Source organism: Leptodactylus fuscus, chromosome 11, assembly GCF_031893055.1.
Source record: "Leptodactylus fuscus isolate aLepFus1 chromosome 11, aLepFus1.hap2, whole genome shotgun sequence".
In the NCBI taxonomy this organism is placed as follows: Eukaryota; Metazoa; Chordata; class Amphibia; order Anura; family Leptodactylidae; genus Leptodactylus; species Leptodactylus fuscus.
Genome location: NC_134275.1, coordinates 69,467,600 through 69,486,609, shown reverse-complemented (window position 1 = coordinate 69,486,609; position 19,010 = coordinate 69,467,600). Strand labels below are relative to the sequence as shown.

At 38.7% G+C, this 19,010-nt stretch overlaps 1 protein-coding gene across 2 annotated transcripts in view; it reads left to right on the top strand.

The window, feature by feature from the left end:
• Nucleotides 1-19,010, top strand: part of AFF2 (ALF transcription elongation factor 2) — a 446,266-nt gene that overhangs the window by 258,891 nt on the left and 168,365 nt on the right. For both annotated transcript variants that reach the window (XM_075260676.1, XM_075260675.1), the window contains exon 4: nucleotides 16,430-16,474. In XM_075260676.1, the coding sequence (XP_075116777.1) occupies nucleotides 16,430-16,474 (45 nt within the window). The remainder of the gene's footprint in view (nucleotides 1-16,429; nucleotides 16,475-19,010) is intronic.

The window sequence follows — 19,010 nt, the reverse complement described above, 5'->3', positions numbered from 1 at the left end:
CCCTGTACAGCTGATCGGTGAGGGAGCCGCCTGTTGGATAGGCCAAGACGAGACCATAAAATTCTGAATCCTGGAAAAGCCCTTTAAATACAATACATGTGACTTGGTCATGTATTAAGTAGCCATTTGAATCTTAATATTACCATATTACCATATTTAATGGGATGTACAGATTAGAAATGGATAGACAACTAATGCTTCTCTTGTAATATGAGTTTATATCATTTTTCAGAGATGTTACAAATCTGATTTTTGTTCGGTATTTTGTTTTTATTGTTCATTTCTTTCATATATAAAGTATACTGTTTGATTCCTAGTCCTCTTAGTTACTGAAAAATAGTAACTGGAATTAAATGAATAGGTTTCCTTTCCAGTTTGTAATCAATTTTCCTATCCATAATCTCAATGTGATTTGTTTCTGAAATTTATGGTTCCATTTTCTTGTTTGTGTAAAAACAAGATGGATCAGATACATGCAGTACGGATGGCGATCCATTACCATTCGTTTTCCAACCTCCTCAATACTACTTAATGGGAAATGTTAATGGACCACTAACTAAACTAGACCATAAATGCAGCATGCTGTGCTTGTTTTGTAACTGCCAAATGAGATGGAAATCAATGGACCAGAGGTCGATGGTTGCCAAATTTGAGACAAAACACAACTTTAGAATCCCATTGTAATACAAGGGCTGCCCCATCTACACTTTACCTTATACGTTTGTTTTATGTTACTTTCTATCTCGAATATGCCTTATGCAATATGTCTTATGTTTAGTTGTTTCAATTTGTATACATTTTGTAAACATTTGTATACATTGTATACAAGATCAGAAACATTCTGATTAGTTAATATGTGAAAGTAAAACCTAACGCCCGGTTCACACCTGTATCCAAGTGGACTCCCCGAATGGAAAGCTATACACATTAAAAAGCGGTTACCTAAGGAAACCTGTGGACCTCATAGACTTTAATGGGGTCCATGTGGTTTCAGCTCAGTTTCCATGCAAGACATGCAAAGAGAAAAGTGCTGCTTGTAGGACTTTTCTCTCTCCAAGTTTAGTGCGGAAACCACACAGAATCCAACATAGTCTATGGGATATGTGGGTTTACCAGGTAGACGTTTTTTTTTAATGCATATAGGTTTCCATTCAGGGGGTCCCCAAGTGGAAACCCTAACGCTGATGTCAACCCGGCCTTGGGCTAATGTCCACCTTCCACTTCGTAATCACATAGGCCACTGATGATCTGGGGAAATTCAGTTCGCTTGCTATGTCCCTTAAGGATTGACCATTTCTGTGGTACCCCACAATTACCCCTTTCTCAAAATCGGACAACTCTGCACTCCGTGGCATCTTGCATGCGATTAATGCCAATGCTGTTTCCTATTTAATGGCAGAAGGCGTGATGTACATCACGACCGCAGATATCTTCATTTGCATAGGTGTCCAAATACTTATTCCTAGACAGTATATCTCTTTGTCTATGCTCGGAGCTTTGTAGGGGGAAAAAAATGTAACTCCGACCACAGTGTTGATATTTAGTAAGTGTATAATTTTGACATGATTACATAAAAAAAGTGGTTTTCAAGGGAGAACGTTCACATTGAGGAAATATTACTTTGTAAGGATCGCTCCATACTGTGTTCATAAAGAAGGATTTATGATGTGTTGAGTGTGCCTGTGGTTTACTAGCCCCTGAAATGGACCAAGCAAAGATAAACCAGCAAAGTATCAACCTATAAAGATAAAGGAAGATTATTCCACTTTGTTTTCCCACTCTCCATGACATGCGAGACATAAATTTTGCCGTGGCTTTCTTTCTTTTTTTCTCTTCTAGCGATGCCATTAATGATCCTTTGCCATTCGGAAACAAAGAATACAAACACTTGTGTATTTAATTGACTTCCTTCTCAAAAGCAATTGTACATTTCTGGCAACCTTATTCGTAAAGTATTAAATTAGAGAGTTATCTCCCAATTATAGACTCCATTCATCACAGGAAGGAGTTTAAGACCGACTGTCAAGAGGAATCCGCGGCCTTTTTTCTGCCAGCGGAGAAAATGTTCCTCAAGATTAATAAGCGCACAATAAAAGCTAATTGCTGTCATATTGTCCTGATTTACTGTGATTTACTTCTCCTCAAAACCAACACTAAGATTACGACTTTATAATAAATTAAAAAAAATAACAAAATGCCACATTAACTGGTTAAACAGCAAGAGGTAATATTTATCCGTGTGTACTCATGTCGGACATAAAGCTTGATAATAATTATCTCTTATCATTTTATAGAGGATGTTTAATATCTGCGCGGCCGTTCGGCGTAGTCTACCGGGATGGTCTTATCTGTTTTATGACATTTTTTGTGTTTGTGGAGGATTAAATGGGAAAAATTAAATGCCGGTTTATGCAGAAATAGCAAAGTGTAGCTTTAAATAATCACATTCTACGCGACATCAGATTATTTGCACCCGTCCCGCTTTATTATAATCCAGTTTTTTAATAGTGAATAGCTATCTATGGAAAATTCCTGTTTAAGTAAGAGAGAATCTTCACAAAGATGTCATTTTCCACTAAAGATCTATGGGTTAAAGTAATAACAATTCAGCACCCGAGTGTAAGGACGGGATTGAAGGGTTATCCCTTTTGCAAGCCATGACATTTGTAGTTTTCTGTTAACGGAGCCATGCAAGGGCTTATTTTTTGCAGGATGAGTTGCAGTTCAAAATGGCTACATGTTATATGGCTCGCAATGGTTTTGGAAGCACATGTCCAAAAAGGGCACAAAAAATTATAAATGAACCACAGTGTGTGGATTTAGATGGGAAAATACTATAGACTTTAATGGGGGCTGTGTGTTTTCCATGCGGTGTCCACGCGGAACATGCGGACATAAAAGTACTTCATGATCTACTTTCCTGTCCACATGACTCGTGCGGAGATCGCGCAGAAAGCAAATTGACTTCTTTATAGTTTATAAGATCTGTGTGCTTTCACTGCACATCGCTTGTCAGTGCGTTTGGTAGACCGTTCAGGTGGGGGGGTCCCCATGCGGACTCCTCGAACGCAGATGTGAACCATGCATTAGTCTTTTAGTAGCACCGTGATCATTACGCACCGTAGGTCAAGTTGACTAAGGACTGTTTTGGTTGCTTGAGTAACGCTTTTATATAAATTTATGATATACTATATAAATATACTAACCTCTGCCCAGGACTTCGTCTACAGGTTGTTGGAGTGGATGATCCGCCTATATTCAGCAAATTGCTGCTGTCGATGGTTTGCCTGCTCCGACGTCTTGGCAGCTCTTAAGCTGTCCTGCTTTTGAACTTGTTCCTCGCAGCATGCCTGTGATTGTTCCGGCATCTCAACAGCTCGCTGGAACACCATATAATGAGTGTGTTGTTGGTGTTGATGATCTGCCTGCTCCAGATTTCAACAGCTGTCAAGCTGGCCTGTCGCTGAACGCGTTCCTTGCGCTGTGCCCCGGATTGTTGCGGCATCTCAGCAGCTCACTCGGAAGCCATATAATGAGCATGTTCTTGGCGTTGATGATCCACATTCTCCAGCGTTTCGGCAGCTCTCAAGCAGACCTGCTGCTGAATTTATTCCTCACACTGTGCTGTGATTGTTCCGGCATCTCAGCAGCTTGCTGGGAAGCGTGATGTTGGGATCAATAATCTCCCTCAGCTCCGCTAGAGGAGAAGTCTGTGACTTCTGGCTACCTCTCATTGTTCGCAACAAATTAGATTATCTTTTTCCAGGCATGTTTAAAATTGACAAACTGCCAGTGTGGATTAAAGGTGTTTTCCCATGTCAGTTTACCTGGTAGCCTATGTTTTAATCGAGGTTACAAACAATCTATGTGCCAAATTTCATTCAAATTTCATTCTGTTCAGCTGTTTTTGTGTGATTGAGGAACAAACACACAAACAGCCAAACACACAAACATCCAAACACATTTATAATAGTAGGATAATAATTTACTGGGGGCATTGTATCCCCTAGTTCACACTTGGGCATCATAACTTCTAGATATCCTATTGTAAATAAAATGTGTTCTGCTGACAGGTTCCCTTTAAGAACAGTTCCTGTTGCTCGTCGTGTAGTGTTAATTACCAAATTAGGCGGAACAGCTTTTAAAGTTACATGATAGATGATTTAAAGCAATAAAATAGCGGTGTCTGAAAGTGGTTACAGCTAAAATATTAATCCGCACTAAGAAGAGTACATCTGCTTTTCCAGTGTATAATGTGCCGTCAAGTGTTTCTGATCTCTGAATATAGAATTTTATCTTCCTGGTGTCATATAAAGAAACACTATAAAAGTCTAAACATCTTTAGTTGAAAAGACGCCAAGCCTCGACCTGCGGAGAATGGCAGCTCCACAAAGTAAATGAGTGAATACTATTTAGCATCAACAGAGCTCTTTAGCCATAAAGAATTGTCTGTGCCAACATTTCAAACCATTGCAATTGATTTCAGCTGGAAACCAGAATATGACTTTGTGCCCTGGGCTGCCAAAAGAACTTTGGAGGAAAATGCTAAAGTAAGTTGAACTTTGAATTATAATTTCAAGGACTGTGTAGCGATACGGATTAATGCTTTAGCGCAGAATTTCAGAGGCTTTCTGATACATCTACAGAGATAAAATATGTCTAGTCTGACAGCTCCAAAGGTCAATGGTAAAAGAAAATCAGGTGTCTATGCTGAGAAAGAGCTGTGGTAGAAAGGGAAACCATTCATCTGTGCGTGTGTGTACAATGGGAATAAATATATATATATAATGAGGGGACGACCGCCCTCTGGTAAACCTATACTTTATATTGGGAAACTGCGTGCACAGCCGTATCCGAATATACCTCTACTATTAAGATCAGTCCTTTTTTTAAGCAATTACCCCAAAATAAAGCAGATCAAGAGGGGCCACACGGTGGCTCAGTGGTTAGCAAATCCCGCCATGGGTAAAAAAAAAAACATCTGCAAGGAGTTTGTATGTTCTCCCTGTGTTTGCATGGATTTCCATCCCATATTCCAAAAAAAAAAAAAAAGACATACTGATAGGGAAAAAATGTACATTGTGAACTCTATGTGGGGCTCACAATCTACATAAAAAAAATAAAATAAAATAAAAAAATAAAATAAAAATAAAGCAGATCATAGAGGAAGAAAATTTCCCGCAACTGTCCAATATTTCCCCATAGCTCTCCAAAGACATTTATAAGCCAGATTTCTGATATATTATCAAGCTGTCACACTTGTTAACGGGAGTCTATCACCAGAACCCAGCATTTCAACTCAGCCCAGCTAGATGGCAGAGGGAAACCTGAATCCATGTTTTGCCCTTATGAATTGGAGCCTCTGTTGCTGATATAACACCATCTTTGTCAATATATAATATTGTTCCTCTTTGGAGCAACAAGGGAATTGCTGATTACCTCTTTGGAGCAATGGTATTGCCTTGATTGCTCGAAAGAGCTCATTTGCATATTGAGAAAAGGAATGATATCTCATCAATGGAGGCACCGATTCACAAAGGGAAAACCTTTTTGATTCATGTGACCCTAACCTATCTATCAGTCGAGCAGGGTTCATATACTGGGTTCTGCTGGGTTCTACCTATGTGGATGCAAACAAAATGCACTGATAATGGTATAAAATAATAACAGAATTTATATTTTCCTTAATGATCTTCCAATTATTTTTTTTATGTTTACTTTTTGAAGTTGGTGTTCATATTTCTGAAAAAAGCTATACATTCCCTACAGTACATATAGTAGATACAGGGCTGAACCAGTTCCCAGTTCCCTGCTGGTCTCTCTATCCTTGTCTCCAGTATTGCCATGTTGATAGGGTCATCTGACTTGTGCAGCCAATCACTGGTTATAACAGCTCTGGGATAACTGCTATGATTGGATGCCAGGGTTACATGTCTGTTTTTGGACACCTTTCCAGAGGCAAGAATATAAAAACCAAGCTAATAAGTAGCGTCAGAACAAGAGTAGGGGGATCAGTATTTCCATTTTCTAATTTCTAGAGATTTTTAAAAGGGTTTACATAACTTAACAAGACCTTTAAGAAATCTTTTTTCAGAGAACAGTGCAGTATATGTTCCGTTCACTGATATAGAAGAATACATTTTTGTGGGCCCTCTGGCCATCAACTTTTGTGTCCTGCCTTAATACTTAGACATTTAGACGTAGCCCAACCTTGCATGCTTTCGTCTGGAGACAAGATAACTAGAATAGAAATCCACCAGTAATCTATTTGACAATACAGAGATTAAAATCCACTGCATGCGTACTATCCAAATATTTCAATGACAACCATATGTCCAATTGGAAAAATTGAATATGAGAAAAGAAAACCGATATAAAATGCCAAATTAAAAAAAAAGAAGCAAAAACTTGGTCTGAAAAGTTTATTCAGAGCAGTAGTTCTCAATCTGTACCGCAGAAGGTACACCACATAGTCTTGGGGGCAGAAGGTACACCGAGTAGTCATGTGGCCAGAAGGTACACCGCGTAGTCTCATGGGCAGAAGGTACACCGCGTAGTCTTGGGGGCAGAAGGTACACCGAGTAGTCATGTGGCCAGAAGGTACACCGCGTAGTCTCATGGGCAGAAGGTACACTGCGTAGTCTCATGGGCAGAAGGTACACCGCGTAGTCTTGGGGGCAGAAGGTGCACCACATAGTATCGTGGGCAGAAGGTACACCGCGTAGTCTCATGGGCAGAAGGTACACCGCGTAGTCTTGTTGGCAGAAGGTACAGCATGTAGTCTCGTGGGCAGAAGGTACACCCCCTAGTCTCGGCGTCTACATACCATGAGAACCACTTCTCTGGAAGTAGCAGATATAGTGCGTGCGCAGGCTCCTTGGGGGCTAGTGCTGCCCACCATCTTCAAACCCTGAGGCACATAGCTTTTTGTTTATGAGCTTGTCTTAAGCTAAAAGACCCTCAGAACCTTAAGTTTGTACCTGCCACAGGTGCCCCCACAAGCAAAGATATTTGCTCGGCACGCTATACGTGCCAGTATCTGTTAACCACTTGAGATTTGGATCAAGATCAATCACATAAGACACTACAGTACATACCGGATTTTTTTTATTTATTTTTTTGCAATATGTTTTTGGGAAAGCAACTGCTGCAAAAGTATAAAAACCTATAGTGACTTTAGAAAATAATGTGCAATATCGAGCTTCATAAACACGTCTTGACCCAGTGGAGCAATGTATGGCCGGCTTTGGACATGGATGAGTGAAGGGCGTTTTGTGCTTCTTTTACCAGGCGCTGCTGCTTTAATCTCATTTGCATATAAATATGATTAACATAAACCAGATCTTTTTGCCTCTTGTTTTCGTTTTCAGTAAATATTCACTGTGATCACGTTGCAGGGCTTTACATGACGCCACATGCTGTGTAGTGTAAAGATTAATTGCCATTCGGTTCGGCATCATAAACCACAGCGCTCTGCATGTTATCCTCAATTTTCCATTTACAATGCAATATAAGTACAGTTTACTTACTTTGAGGGCACATACTGAAAACAGGTTTTTATGGACTACCCTATGATAAGCCCTGTTAGCTTTTGCGTTTGACAACCTACGTAAATACAAAGCTAAATGTTTGCACGCATCAGTTATGCCAAACATATGAGGATTTGTGGTTTGTTCTTGGGTTTTTATTTTACTGGTTGTTGGGGAAATTTGGTTACTTTAACTATTTGACGTTTTTTTGTTTTTTTTTAGGCCTTACTAAGGGACGGATGCAATGTCCTATGTCCCACTTTCTTACTAAATTACTAATACACTATGGTTTTGGTATTCTAACTCTATGATAAAGCTACGGCACCTTTTTTGTTAGCAAAGCACCGTTTCTCTGTTCACAGATTCTTGTGAAAAACTTGACTTCTTTTTTCCACCACTCGTCGGTCAATCTGTATAATAGTGTATATAGCTTCTATTGACTTTAAGGCTTAGGCCCCACGTTGCGGAAACGCAGCTTTTTTTGTTGTAGATCTTTTTGCGTTTTTTTGAGCCAAAGCCAAGAATGGCTACAAATGGAATCGGAGATATATAGAAAGCTCTTATACTTCTACCTTCTGTTGAATCCATTCCTGGCTTTCGGTCAAAAAAACTGCAACAAAATCTGCAACAAAAAAAGCTGCGTTTCCACAACGTGGGGCCTCAGCCCAGAGAGCTCTGCATTGTTGATCTACTGTGCTTATGAAGGACTCCTTAGGAAGGAAAGACGAAATGTATTTGGTATGAATTTGTTCACGTATGGGTACTAAGCCTCTGGATGTAAAAAAGTCCACAGATACACAATATAACCAGAAAGTCAGAGAAATTGAAGCAGCTTTCAATAATTTTCAAACTGTATTTCATATGAACTTGCCAGCTGATTTCTGTTGCCCTACAAGAACACATATGATAGAGGAACAGAGTTTTATGATATATAGGATTATTTGATTACCTGGAGCAGAGTAAAGTCAGACAGGACTCTTTGGGGATGCAGTAAGAGTCCGGATTACTCCTCCCACACAAACTGGTCCAATGACTGTCAGAAAGACTCTTACTGTCTTTTATAGAAGTTCTGTCATGATTTACACCAACATTCTTTTCCAAATAAACTTATAAATAATAAAGCTTAGCTTCATCTCTTTATCATTTCTTGCTTTCTCTTATGGGAGCAAAAATCACTTAAACTTATAAAAATTCCAAACAATTATACTTTCCTTTTCTAGGCATCCTCAAGGTCCTCTAAAGCCATGTTCAGGTATCTTTTAACCTCAATTGACATCATGTGTCTTAGGGATCACCGTTGAGGTCTTAATTGGGCCTCAGTAGTCATGTTGGGCAGGTCAACATCATGATGCCAACATGCCGGAGGCCAGAAGAGGCCTGAATAGGGCAACGCTAGGATGGTCAGGAGAGATGAGGCAAGGTGATTAGAATTATTTGTTTTCCCTCAACTCATCTAGGCCTTCATTTATTATACTCTGGGGTCTGTGGAGATCCCAGGGTATAATAGTATTTTGTGGGTGACGAACCCTAAGAATTTCAGAATCGGACTGAGCCCAAGACTTTTGGAAAAATTTGGTTAAGTCCAGTTTGATCTAAATTGTTTCATTCATCTCTACCTAGTGGGAAAATGGGGCAGGATGCTGTTTGGGGGCCAAAAAGAAGGCAATATTATGTGTGTGTGTGGGGGGGGACTACAAAAAGGACAATACACTGTGTGGGGGCTTAAAAAAAAAAGGAGCAAAATACTGTGTGGGAGCCAGTAAAGGGCACATTATACTGTGTGTGGGCCAGTAAAGTGGGCATTATACCGTGTGTGGGCCAGTAAAGGGGGCATTATACTGTGTGTGGGTCAATAAAGGAGCCATTATATACTGTGTGTGGACCAATAAAGGGGACATTATACTGTGTGTGGATCAGTAAAGGGGGCATTATACTGTGTAGGGGTCAGTGAAGAAGGTAATATACTGTGTGGTGCCAAATAAGGAGATTTTTTGATCAGAAAATGGGGACATAAGCTATAATTTTAATAAGAAAGATCATGCAACCAAGGATTGCCAGGCGCCCCACAACTCTTCCAGTGGTTGACTCAAAGTTGCGGGTTGTGGTTTTATAACTTATTGTTTGAAGTTCTTAATGTGTAAACTCACTTTTTTTTTTTTCTCTAGTTCGCCTCAGGCAGCAGAGAGGTGAGGTTCACACCTGTCTATAGTCTTAACAGCTTTGTTGTGCTGTCATTTTAATCATGAACCCCATTGCTCAGGGTGAACACTGCTATCTATACATCCTACAGATGAACAGAAAATAGTAACTTTATAAACATTTATTTAGGAGAAAAACCTGATTATGAGCAGTTTAGTAGTAACTTCATCCACGGCTGCAATCTATGGATTCCTCCTGGAATAGCTCTTTGTATCTGTTTCCTTTCTGCATTCATGCATAGTCTTTAGATAATCTTGATACAATCCGTTTAGCTAGTTTTGAGAATTAGGGATATGTTGAAATGCAAAATTGAGAAAAACATCAGCAATGAACTTGTCTTGTAAGTTTTAATATGTAAATGTCTGTTCTCTCTAGATCACCTAATTATTTCAGATATTCACAATGAATATTTTAAGATGTAAATTCTGTTACTTCAGTTGTAGTTGTGTTATCCACCCCTGAGAATTGTGGCCGCTTTCTCATGTAAGGAGGTTTTTTGAGAGCAACCAACAGCAGGTGGAAAGAATTGATAAGAACAATTGGATTTCTAGTAAGGCATAAGCCCCCTCCCCCAAAGTACCACTTAATATTACACTCGGACATCGAGCCTCATTCATTTTAGTTAGCCACAGACTGAGGGTCCCAAAGGAGTAGGGACCAGTGTGAATGAGAGTAATTATTCTACACTGCTGTCAAATATATTAGAACTAGAGAGGAGAAAGATAATATTAACTTATCAATCAACGACGGTCACCTTCCATGTTTATAGCATCCAGGGCTCTCATTCGTCTGTTTTTGAAAGGTTCTACATTGACTAGTAGGCTTTATATATTGTTCTGCCCATGTGATAATACAGGTCATTGGATAATCTGCAATATATCAGGTTCTTCTCCATTTATAGCCTAGTTTATTTAAAAAAATGTTATTTTTGGTGGACTATGAAAAAATTGATGTGTAAATATCTCCCAAAGTAGTTTAAGACCAAGGCCCCACGTAGTGTCCAGCAGCATCACGGTTTTTACCACTACATTTTGGACAGAAGGTTCGCAGAAGTTTCCTCTGCTGACTTTCTGCTTCAATTATACCTATAGGGAAACCACTGGTGTTTCATCAGATGTAATTGACATGCTACAAATTCCAAAACTGCAACGTTTTTGGAAATTTCAGAGTGTCATCTGCGCCTATCTTACAGCAAAGTGGGGATGGGATTCGCCACATGGGATCGCCTTCAAACTCTATAAATAAAAATACAAGTTGAGTTTGGGGTTATTTAGGGTATCTTCTAGACACTTTGGCTTTCCATATTGCCGAAACTATGGAAATTGAAATAGGAACTGTAATAATTCTATCAAAAGGTCTTTCACGTTAATAAACATTGATGGATAGGATATCTATGTGTGATTGGTAGTGTCTGACATCTGGGATCCTCTCTGCTCATGAAGCATTAACAATCTATCATAAAGATAAGTTATCAGTGTTTATGTCCTACAACACTGTTTTAGGCTAAGGCCCTACAGGACGGGAAAAATCTGCGGCAGCAATGTATCACGGGTCTTTCCGCAGTGTGTTAAACAGAAAGTCTGCAGAGTTTTCCTTCGCAAACTTTCTGTTACTATTATACCTATGGGGAAACCACTGTTCTCTAAGTATAATTCACATGCTGCGATTTCCAAAACCATGCCGGTATTGGAAATTGTGGCATGTCCGCATGGTGGTTTTCACCACAAAATGGGCATGGGATTCGCTAGAATCCCATCCACTTTGCCCATACTGTAAAACATGACTTTTACTGTGGCGTTTCCATTGTGGGCAAATCACGGCACTTCCATCCAATGGGGACCCGGCACTAAGGTATTTTAGATAGACGGACCAGAACAACAGATAGGCCAAGCATATTGTGATCCTAGTGTAAACTATCCTGTTGCAATCCTGTTATGCTATCGGAATAAATTATTTTATTTATAGAACTTTTTTTTTATCATACTTCATTATAATTTCCTAAAGAAGCAAAGAAGTGTCTCAAGTTAAATATAATAACACATTTTAGAAAATCCTTAAATTTCTAGACGGCTTTTGCTTTGGCATAACTGCTCATTAATTTAGGCCTTACACATTACTTATGAGTTTCAATTTTAGTGTTTTAACTGGTTTAATTTTATTTCTCATTAGCCGCTGGATTTAGCTCTCGTGGAGATGCACAATTAATTAATAAAGCTTTGAAAGCCAAAGAAAATGAGCGACTTTCACCAATCGGTTCTTTTCAGCAATGAGATACTTTAAGACTAAAAAGAATGTTCAGCTAAGATATCCTTTGATTCTATGAAATAAAACAAGCAGACTTGAAACAACTGTCCTCTACTTGGCAAATTAGCATTTATTTCCAAAGTGTGTAGGAGTTTGTTAAAACATTTAATCTGATATTGATCTAAACATACAGCAGCGTTACGAGATCAGTAGGAAGACAGCTGCACAAGCACAACATACGGTAATATTCTGACTTACACACATCTACATTACAACCTCCGAGTCTCACAACACTACAATACGCATCTATAGAAGTCTAAAGTTCTGTTCACACAAACACGTTTGGGTCATGTGATGTCATCACCTGCTTGCATTAAAATCAGTTCACATTGCTGGTTATTTGACTTATTCCTTGGTGGTCCACTCTAATGTCCCTTCAAAAAATGGGATCTACATATTTACGTTTTGATTCATTTTTGTTGTAACATTGTAAAAATTGAAAAACCCAATAAAATAAGAATTAAAAAAAAGGGAGATGTCCTATATTTGCCCATTTTCACGGATCCCTTATAAGACTCAAATCTATGAGGGATCTCTGAAAACTTAAAGGGGTATTCTCATGTCACTCGCTCACCAGCTTGCCGGCTGTAAACGCAGTTGTCTTCCTGATTTTCTGCATTAATTGGTAGGCGGGGTTTCACATGCCAGCTTGCTCCCATGCACTCAGCTCCCCCTCCCCTCCTAGAGGTAGCTATGTCACTTGTCTTGGCCGAGGAGATAAATGGCTCAGAAATACAAGCTCGCTCCCTAGCACTCAGCTCCCCCCTCCCTTATCTGAGAGCAGGAAGCTACATCACTTGTCTTGGCTGAGGAGATAAGATCATCCACAGGCCTGTAGTTTTGGAAATGCAGTGTAAACAGTGAAGTGAATAAATTAAGATAGCGGCCAAACAAAGCAGTTTTGATAAAGCAATGTATTTAGGAAAAGTCTTAAATCCACATAAACTAGCAGATAGGATCCTGGTGATGGGACAACCCCTTTACCCCTGCAATAAAATACTGAAAAGTGTCCACTTTTCACAGCTGTTTTGCATGATGGTCATCTGAATAGATCCTGGGGGTTCTTAATATACTTCCATATGAAGATATATAGACTTTTGTTGTCTGATTCTTTTGGAATCCCTATTACTTTAGATGCAGTAATATGTTCACCATATGATGATACCAGTCTATGGCTTCATATTGTGAAGTCACAGGGACTTTAGGACTCAAATCATCTGAATGGGTCCATTCACATGATGGCACATTTTAATGGGCCACCAAAAAAATGTCACGTCTTATTTTTGTCCAATCCAATATTAGACTCCAAACTATGACTCATCCGTGAAAAATGATGCCCCATGAATCCAAAATGGTCATAAAAATGTTTTTCATAACCATTTTGCATCATAGAGTCTAAGGGTGCTTAATATACCTCCATGTGAGGATATAGAAAAAATTGTAAAAGCCCTACACATTCCAAAATTTGGGCACAAAACAAATAATAAATTAGCCCCTGTGTGTTCCTTGCTGCAGAATATTTACTCTGCTGTGTACCTTGAGTCACTTTATATATTGATAATGTTCCCCAACAAGATTTTTTCTGTAACACCATTGTAGGGCTCAAAGATTATAGGATTTTATAAAAATTGGACATTGCAATAAACACTGTACTTCTATCATTTAGACCCCCTTTTTTTTTTTACATTAACTGACAAGGGGGGTGTCGCTGATCAAGAAAGGGACCTGGCTTCTTGAATTGGTTACTTGGTTTAAGATATGACCATGCTAAATTGCCCTACAATTCTGGAACAAAATTCTAGCGCAAAGTAATCCAACTAACACGGGTATACACTTAGACGCACAATATGTATCATCCAGCATATATCATATAGATTCTCCTATGGCAATCGGGGACTCTAAGTCAACATGCTTGCTTTAATGTAGTATTGTAACCATATGGGTAACTCTATAAGGAGTTATATGTGAGATATTTGAAGTTATGAGTCCTAAATGGGGCATACTCTTAAACTTTTGATATAGAAAAATTTATGGGAAACTTTTTCAGACTCAGCGTTGGCATTTTGGTAATTTTGCTTATGTTAGTTTAGATGAATATTATGCAGGCAGATGAAAGCAAAGCTGAGGCTGCTGGTTCAATCTCGCTGTACTTTGTGAATCCTGTATTATATTGTTAATAATGTTGCCTGCTCAAAATGAAATAGTTTCCTGCATGTCTTTTTATCGTGAAATCGCCCTAGGCTCTTGGCTAACATTACGATGCTTCTTTGTGTAGAGATTTATTATGTAAACGATGATTGCTAAGCTGTCGTGGATTTAAGATTAGCCAAATGCCAAATGTTGGACAAGATTCAAATAAGTCAGGTACACCTACATGGTTTAATATGTCTTAAAACAATCAATTAAAAATTTAATTTTCTAGTGACATGTAGGTCAGAAAAAGGATTTCACTCTGCAGTAGCTTTTCTCTTTAGGCTTAATAGACATAGTCAGAATAGTTACAGAAACACTAAACCTAGAAATTAATACTAAAGTTAAACATGGAATTTAGTTGACTACAATGTCAGTCTGTATCATGTTCTCAGTAATTCTTGCACACAAGGGTTAATCTCCTGTTGATCTAACTTATCTTCAGCTGTAGAAATACTGGGTATGGGGTAAAGTTCAATAATATATTGCCCTAGTATGCTTCTGCTTCAGCCAGTTGTCTTACAGCCAGACACAGTACAGTGTGGTCCCTGCCTTCCATTGGACACAGTGTAATTCTTAGTTTCCCCTGTGGTGGCACTGCAGAGAAACAAAACACTTAATAGCAAGTGTATTACCCAGAAGTCCCACAGCTGATAACAGAAGGATTCATAAGGTGGACGTTACATTAAAGGGATTCTTTTATTAGAATTCCGTTTTTTAACTAAGAACACGGAATAGCCTTAAAAAAAGGCTATTCTTCTCTTACCTTTATTATTCTGATCCACGATGATGCCGTTCCTGAGAAATTTCTTCTTTCTTCCGTATGTAAATGAGTTTTCGGATAGCACAGGGGGCGTCCCCTGTGCTGTCCAAAAACTCTCCAGGGATGTCTGTCTGTCTTCTCCCGTGTCCCCGTTGTTTCTTCATCCAAAAGCGCCGACTGTGAATGTCCATCAGCCATTTTCCTGTGGCCTCTCCCATTCGGCCACAGGAAAATGGCCCACGGACATGCACAGTTGGCGCTTTTGGATGAAGATGCAGGAGAAGAGGTAGAGGTGGAAAAGAAGATAGAGGAGTCACTGGAGAGTTATCCGACAGCACGGAGGGTGCCCCCAGTGCTGTCTGAAAACTCATTTACATATGGAAGAAAGAAGACATTTCTCAGGAGTGGTGGCGCAGCATGGATCAGAATAATAAAGGTAAGAGAAGAATAGCCTTTCTTAAGGCTATTCCTACGTGTACTTAGTTAAAAAGGAGAATTATAATGATAGAATCCCTTTAACAGCTCATTGTCAATTGATTCTGCTATAAAGTTAGGGAATTGTCCAAGATGGAGAACTTCTTTAAATGGTTGTTATGTAAATCTTGTGTAACAGCTATAGTCTTTTAAGAATGGACTTCAAGGCTTGTCAGTACTTTTAGGCTTTTTAGATCTTCTTTATCACTATATTAATGGGGTTATACAGGAATTTGCTCATGGTCTATTGGTGGAGGACCAAAAACTGACCCCAATTATCAGGTGTCTTCCAATGCCCATACTTTAAACAATGTTGGGCATGTAGTGGGTGGACACTGGTATTGCAGCTCAGTTTCTTGCTTGAAGTCAGTGGTCCAGCCACATTTCAGATATTTATGGTCTGTCCTAAGGATAAGCTGTAAACAAAATTCCTTAATTAAACTAGCAATATACAATTTCCTCCAAACTTTCCACTAGATATAAGACATCGTAGTACGACAAGCAAAAGTTATGATAATTATGAATATTTGAGCATGTAACATGGATCTGCCTATTAATTTTAAAAAGTTGTCTAGTTGAAGTTAATAAGATTTAATAAACGGCAATAATCAAGACAAAAAAACAAACTAATGTACTAATTTAAGGATGCTTAGGAAAATATTTGAGTCCTACATAAATTTACCCAAAAATTTACGAGCTGTAACCATTTGTGGTAACTGGTAACACAGAAATCTCCCTTTGAACCTCACTTGTTGAAAGTAAAAGTGCAACTTTGAGATTGCCCAAAAAAATTGGTTAGCCGTTGATTTAAAGTTTGCAAAAATTGAAAAATCTCATTGCTACTTTTTAGAAAATTTTGTCATATTTGTGTTATTGTATATAATTGTATATAACATAATTGTAGATTACTTTATAATCTTTTGTTCCACTTAGTTGGATACCAATAATAGGAATTTTCTTCTTTACACAGGTCAGTCTTCCAAATGATCCCAGTTGTGTAGAAGAAATCTTACGGGTGAGTTTTACAGTTCGCAATATATCCTGACTTTAAGGATCCTTTAAACTACTTTAATTGTAAGACAGACTTGTACACTGATTATTTACAGTGTTTATAGTGATTTTTAATAGTACATAAAACATGGCCGAAAAATGGCAACATAACAGGAGCAGCACTTGTAATATGTCTCAGAATTCAATAAATCACCAAAAAGTGGCTATAACCTGAATAATTGTTTCTGACTCTGTATTCTTACTTGTTACTTCAAGGTTTCTTGTCACAGGCTCTGGTGTCAACCGGGAATGGTCTCGTCTGAGCAATGGGATTTTCTAAATATAATAAAACTTGTACTCTGTGTCGGGAACAAGTTTCTGCTGAAAGCACTTTCTTCTTGTCTTTCATGCTCATTTCAAGTGGCCAAAGACACACACTTGTAATTGATGTCAAGAAATTCCTGTTTTTGTCTGTACGCTGCTGTCCTTAGCCCTTCCATAAGTATAGACATAAATCATTGTGACATGCAGGATATGATGCAGAATTGAAATATATCTATTTATTAAAGAATTGTGACGACTAGAGAAGAACAAATGTATTTGTCTGGTTGGAGTCTTGATGACTTGTAGATTGGCTTCCAGTTGGGTGTGGTGGTGGTCACTTTCAGAGAACTGAAGAAAGTAGTTGGCACTTTGGGCCATCATTTTGCATATTTCTATTGATTTCGAATGAAACAATAGGAACCTACAAAAGACAATTGGAAAGGTCTTTATTTAGAAATGAGTGGGTGACTATGTGCTAGTGGGACCCAGAAACTCTTCACATAAGGCAACTAAAATATTAAAAATTGGGGAAACACGGTGGCTCAGTGGTTAGCACTGTAGCCTTGCAGCGCTGGCGTCCTTGGTTTGAATCCTGCCGTGGACAACAACTACAAGGAGTTTTTATGTTCATCCCATGTTTGCATGGATTTCCTCCCATACTCCAAAAAAGGAAAAAATGTAGGGTGTCAGTGGGGTCTGACACAATGATCAACTTTTCGAGATGTCTACAGAGCCATGAACTTCATCTATTTCATAACCATCATGGGATGTAATTACCATAGAAGTAAATAGGAGAAGGTTGTAGTTACATTGCACGGCTGCTATGCTACAAATATCATGTGATGTAAATAGTGAAAGGGTAACAGCAATCACACAAGCTCCAAAACCCCGACAGCTGATCTATAGGGGTCCTGGGTATTTGACTCGTGATCCTAATCCTTAAAATTAGTCATCCATAAAATAGAATTTGACAACTCATTTAACAAGTACCAGCTACCATTTTTAATATTGTTGTCTTATTTGGCTTTGGAATCTATTATGCCTAGGTTGAAAAATTGTTACACAAATTTCCATTCCCTTGTACTGGGCAGTATACAGCTAACCCTACAGACTATGTATTCATTTCCTTCGCCTTAGTCCATTACTAACGCTCAAGATTGATGTATACATTTTCATAGAATTCACTACATGAGGATATTGTTCACCCGTGGATTTCATTGACACTTATACACCGGGGACTAAAATCCAAGTGCTTGCCCCACCATCCCACCATAAGCAATAAAGCAGCACTATAGGCTCTAATTACGTGAAGTAGGGAGCAATGTATCCTCTGAACTTCGCTGTATAAAGAGATATATGCTCCTTTTTACTTGTTTTATTAGAATTCCTTTAACCAATGAAAACGCGTCGTGCGCAGACACATTTGTAGTAGTTCTGAAAGGGTTATTATATCACCGGGGAAGAAGGCCTTTAAATTAAAGTTTCAATTAACTGTGTGATCAGAGTCATCTTTTCTCGTGTCCTGCCAGCCCGCTGCAATAACCCTGCACTCTATAAATATATATCAACGGGCAAAAATGCCCTTGACAGTTGAAATTACATGTGCAATTTCCATTTTTTGTGTGCTGTTTAAAGCACTAATGGATTTAATCAGCCCCATCTCTATTTGATGTGACTGTTTCATGTAACACAATTAGCAGGTAGAGACCTTTATTTGCTCCTCCATCATTTTCCCGGTAAAATAGAAACTGACATTAAGGGAGATGCTAAATTTTCTTTTAGTAAGTATAATATAAAAGGTAAGCTGTCCGCGGAGGTTACTCATTCGCTCAGTCGCCGAAAAGCATTTTAAATATCTTCATATGGATTCTAAGAGGGGATGGCATGGCAATAGGACAGCGAGAAAGTTGCCTACATGATGTGAATTTACAATCAAAATGCAGACGTCACCGGGAAAGTGAGTAACAAGCTAAAAAGCCTAGTGAATCATGTGGACTTGTCAAATGGAAGAACACGGGAAGAGATGATGTCAAACCGTCGTAACTGAGCAACCTGGCATTAGGCTGTCAAGGGACGTCGTGACGGAAGGCGCTTTTAAATAGCCTAGTAAATAAATGAACTTTATATATTTTAGAACAAAGAAATATTGGGTTTGCTCTTGAGCTTTATTATTTACTAGAACCTTTCCAAGCCGGCATAGGTTGCCCGCCTATACGCTCCTCAAATCCGTGAAATAT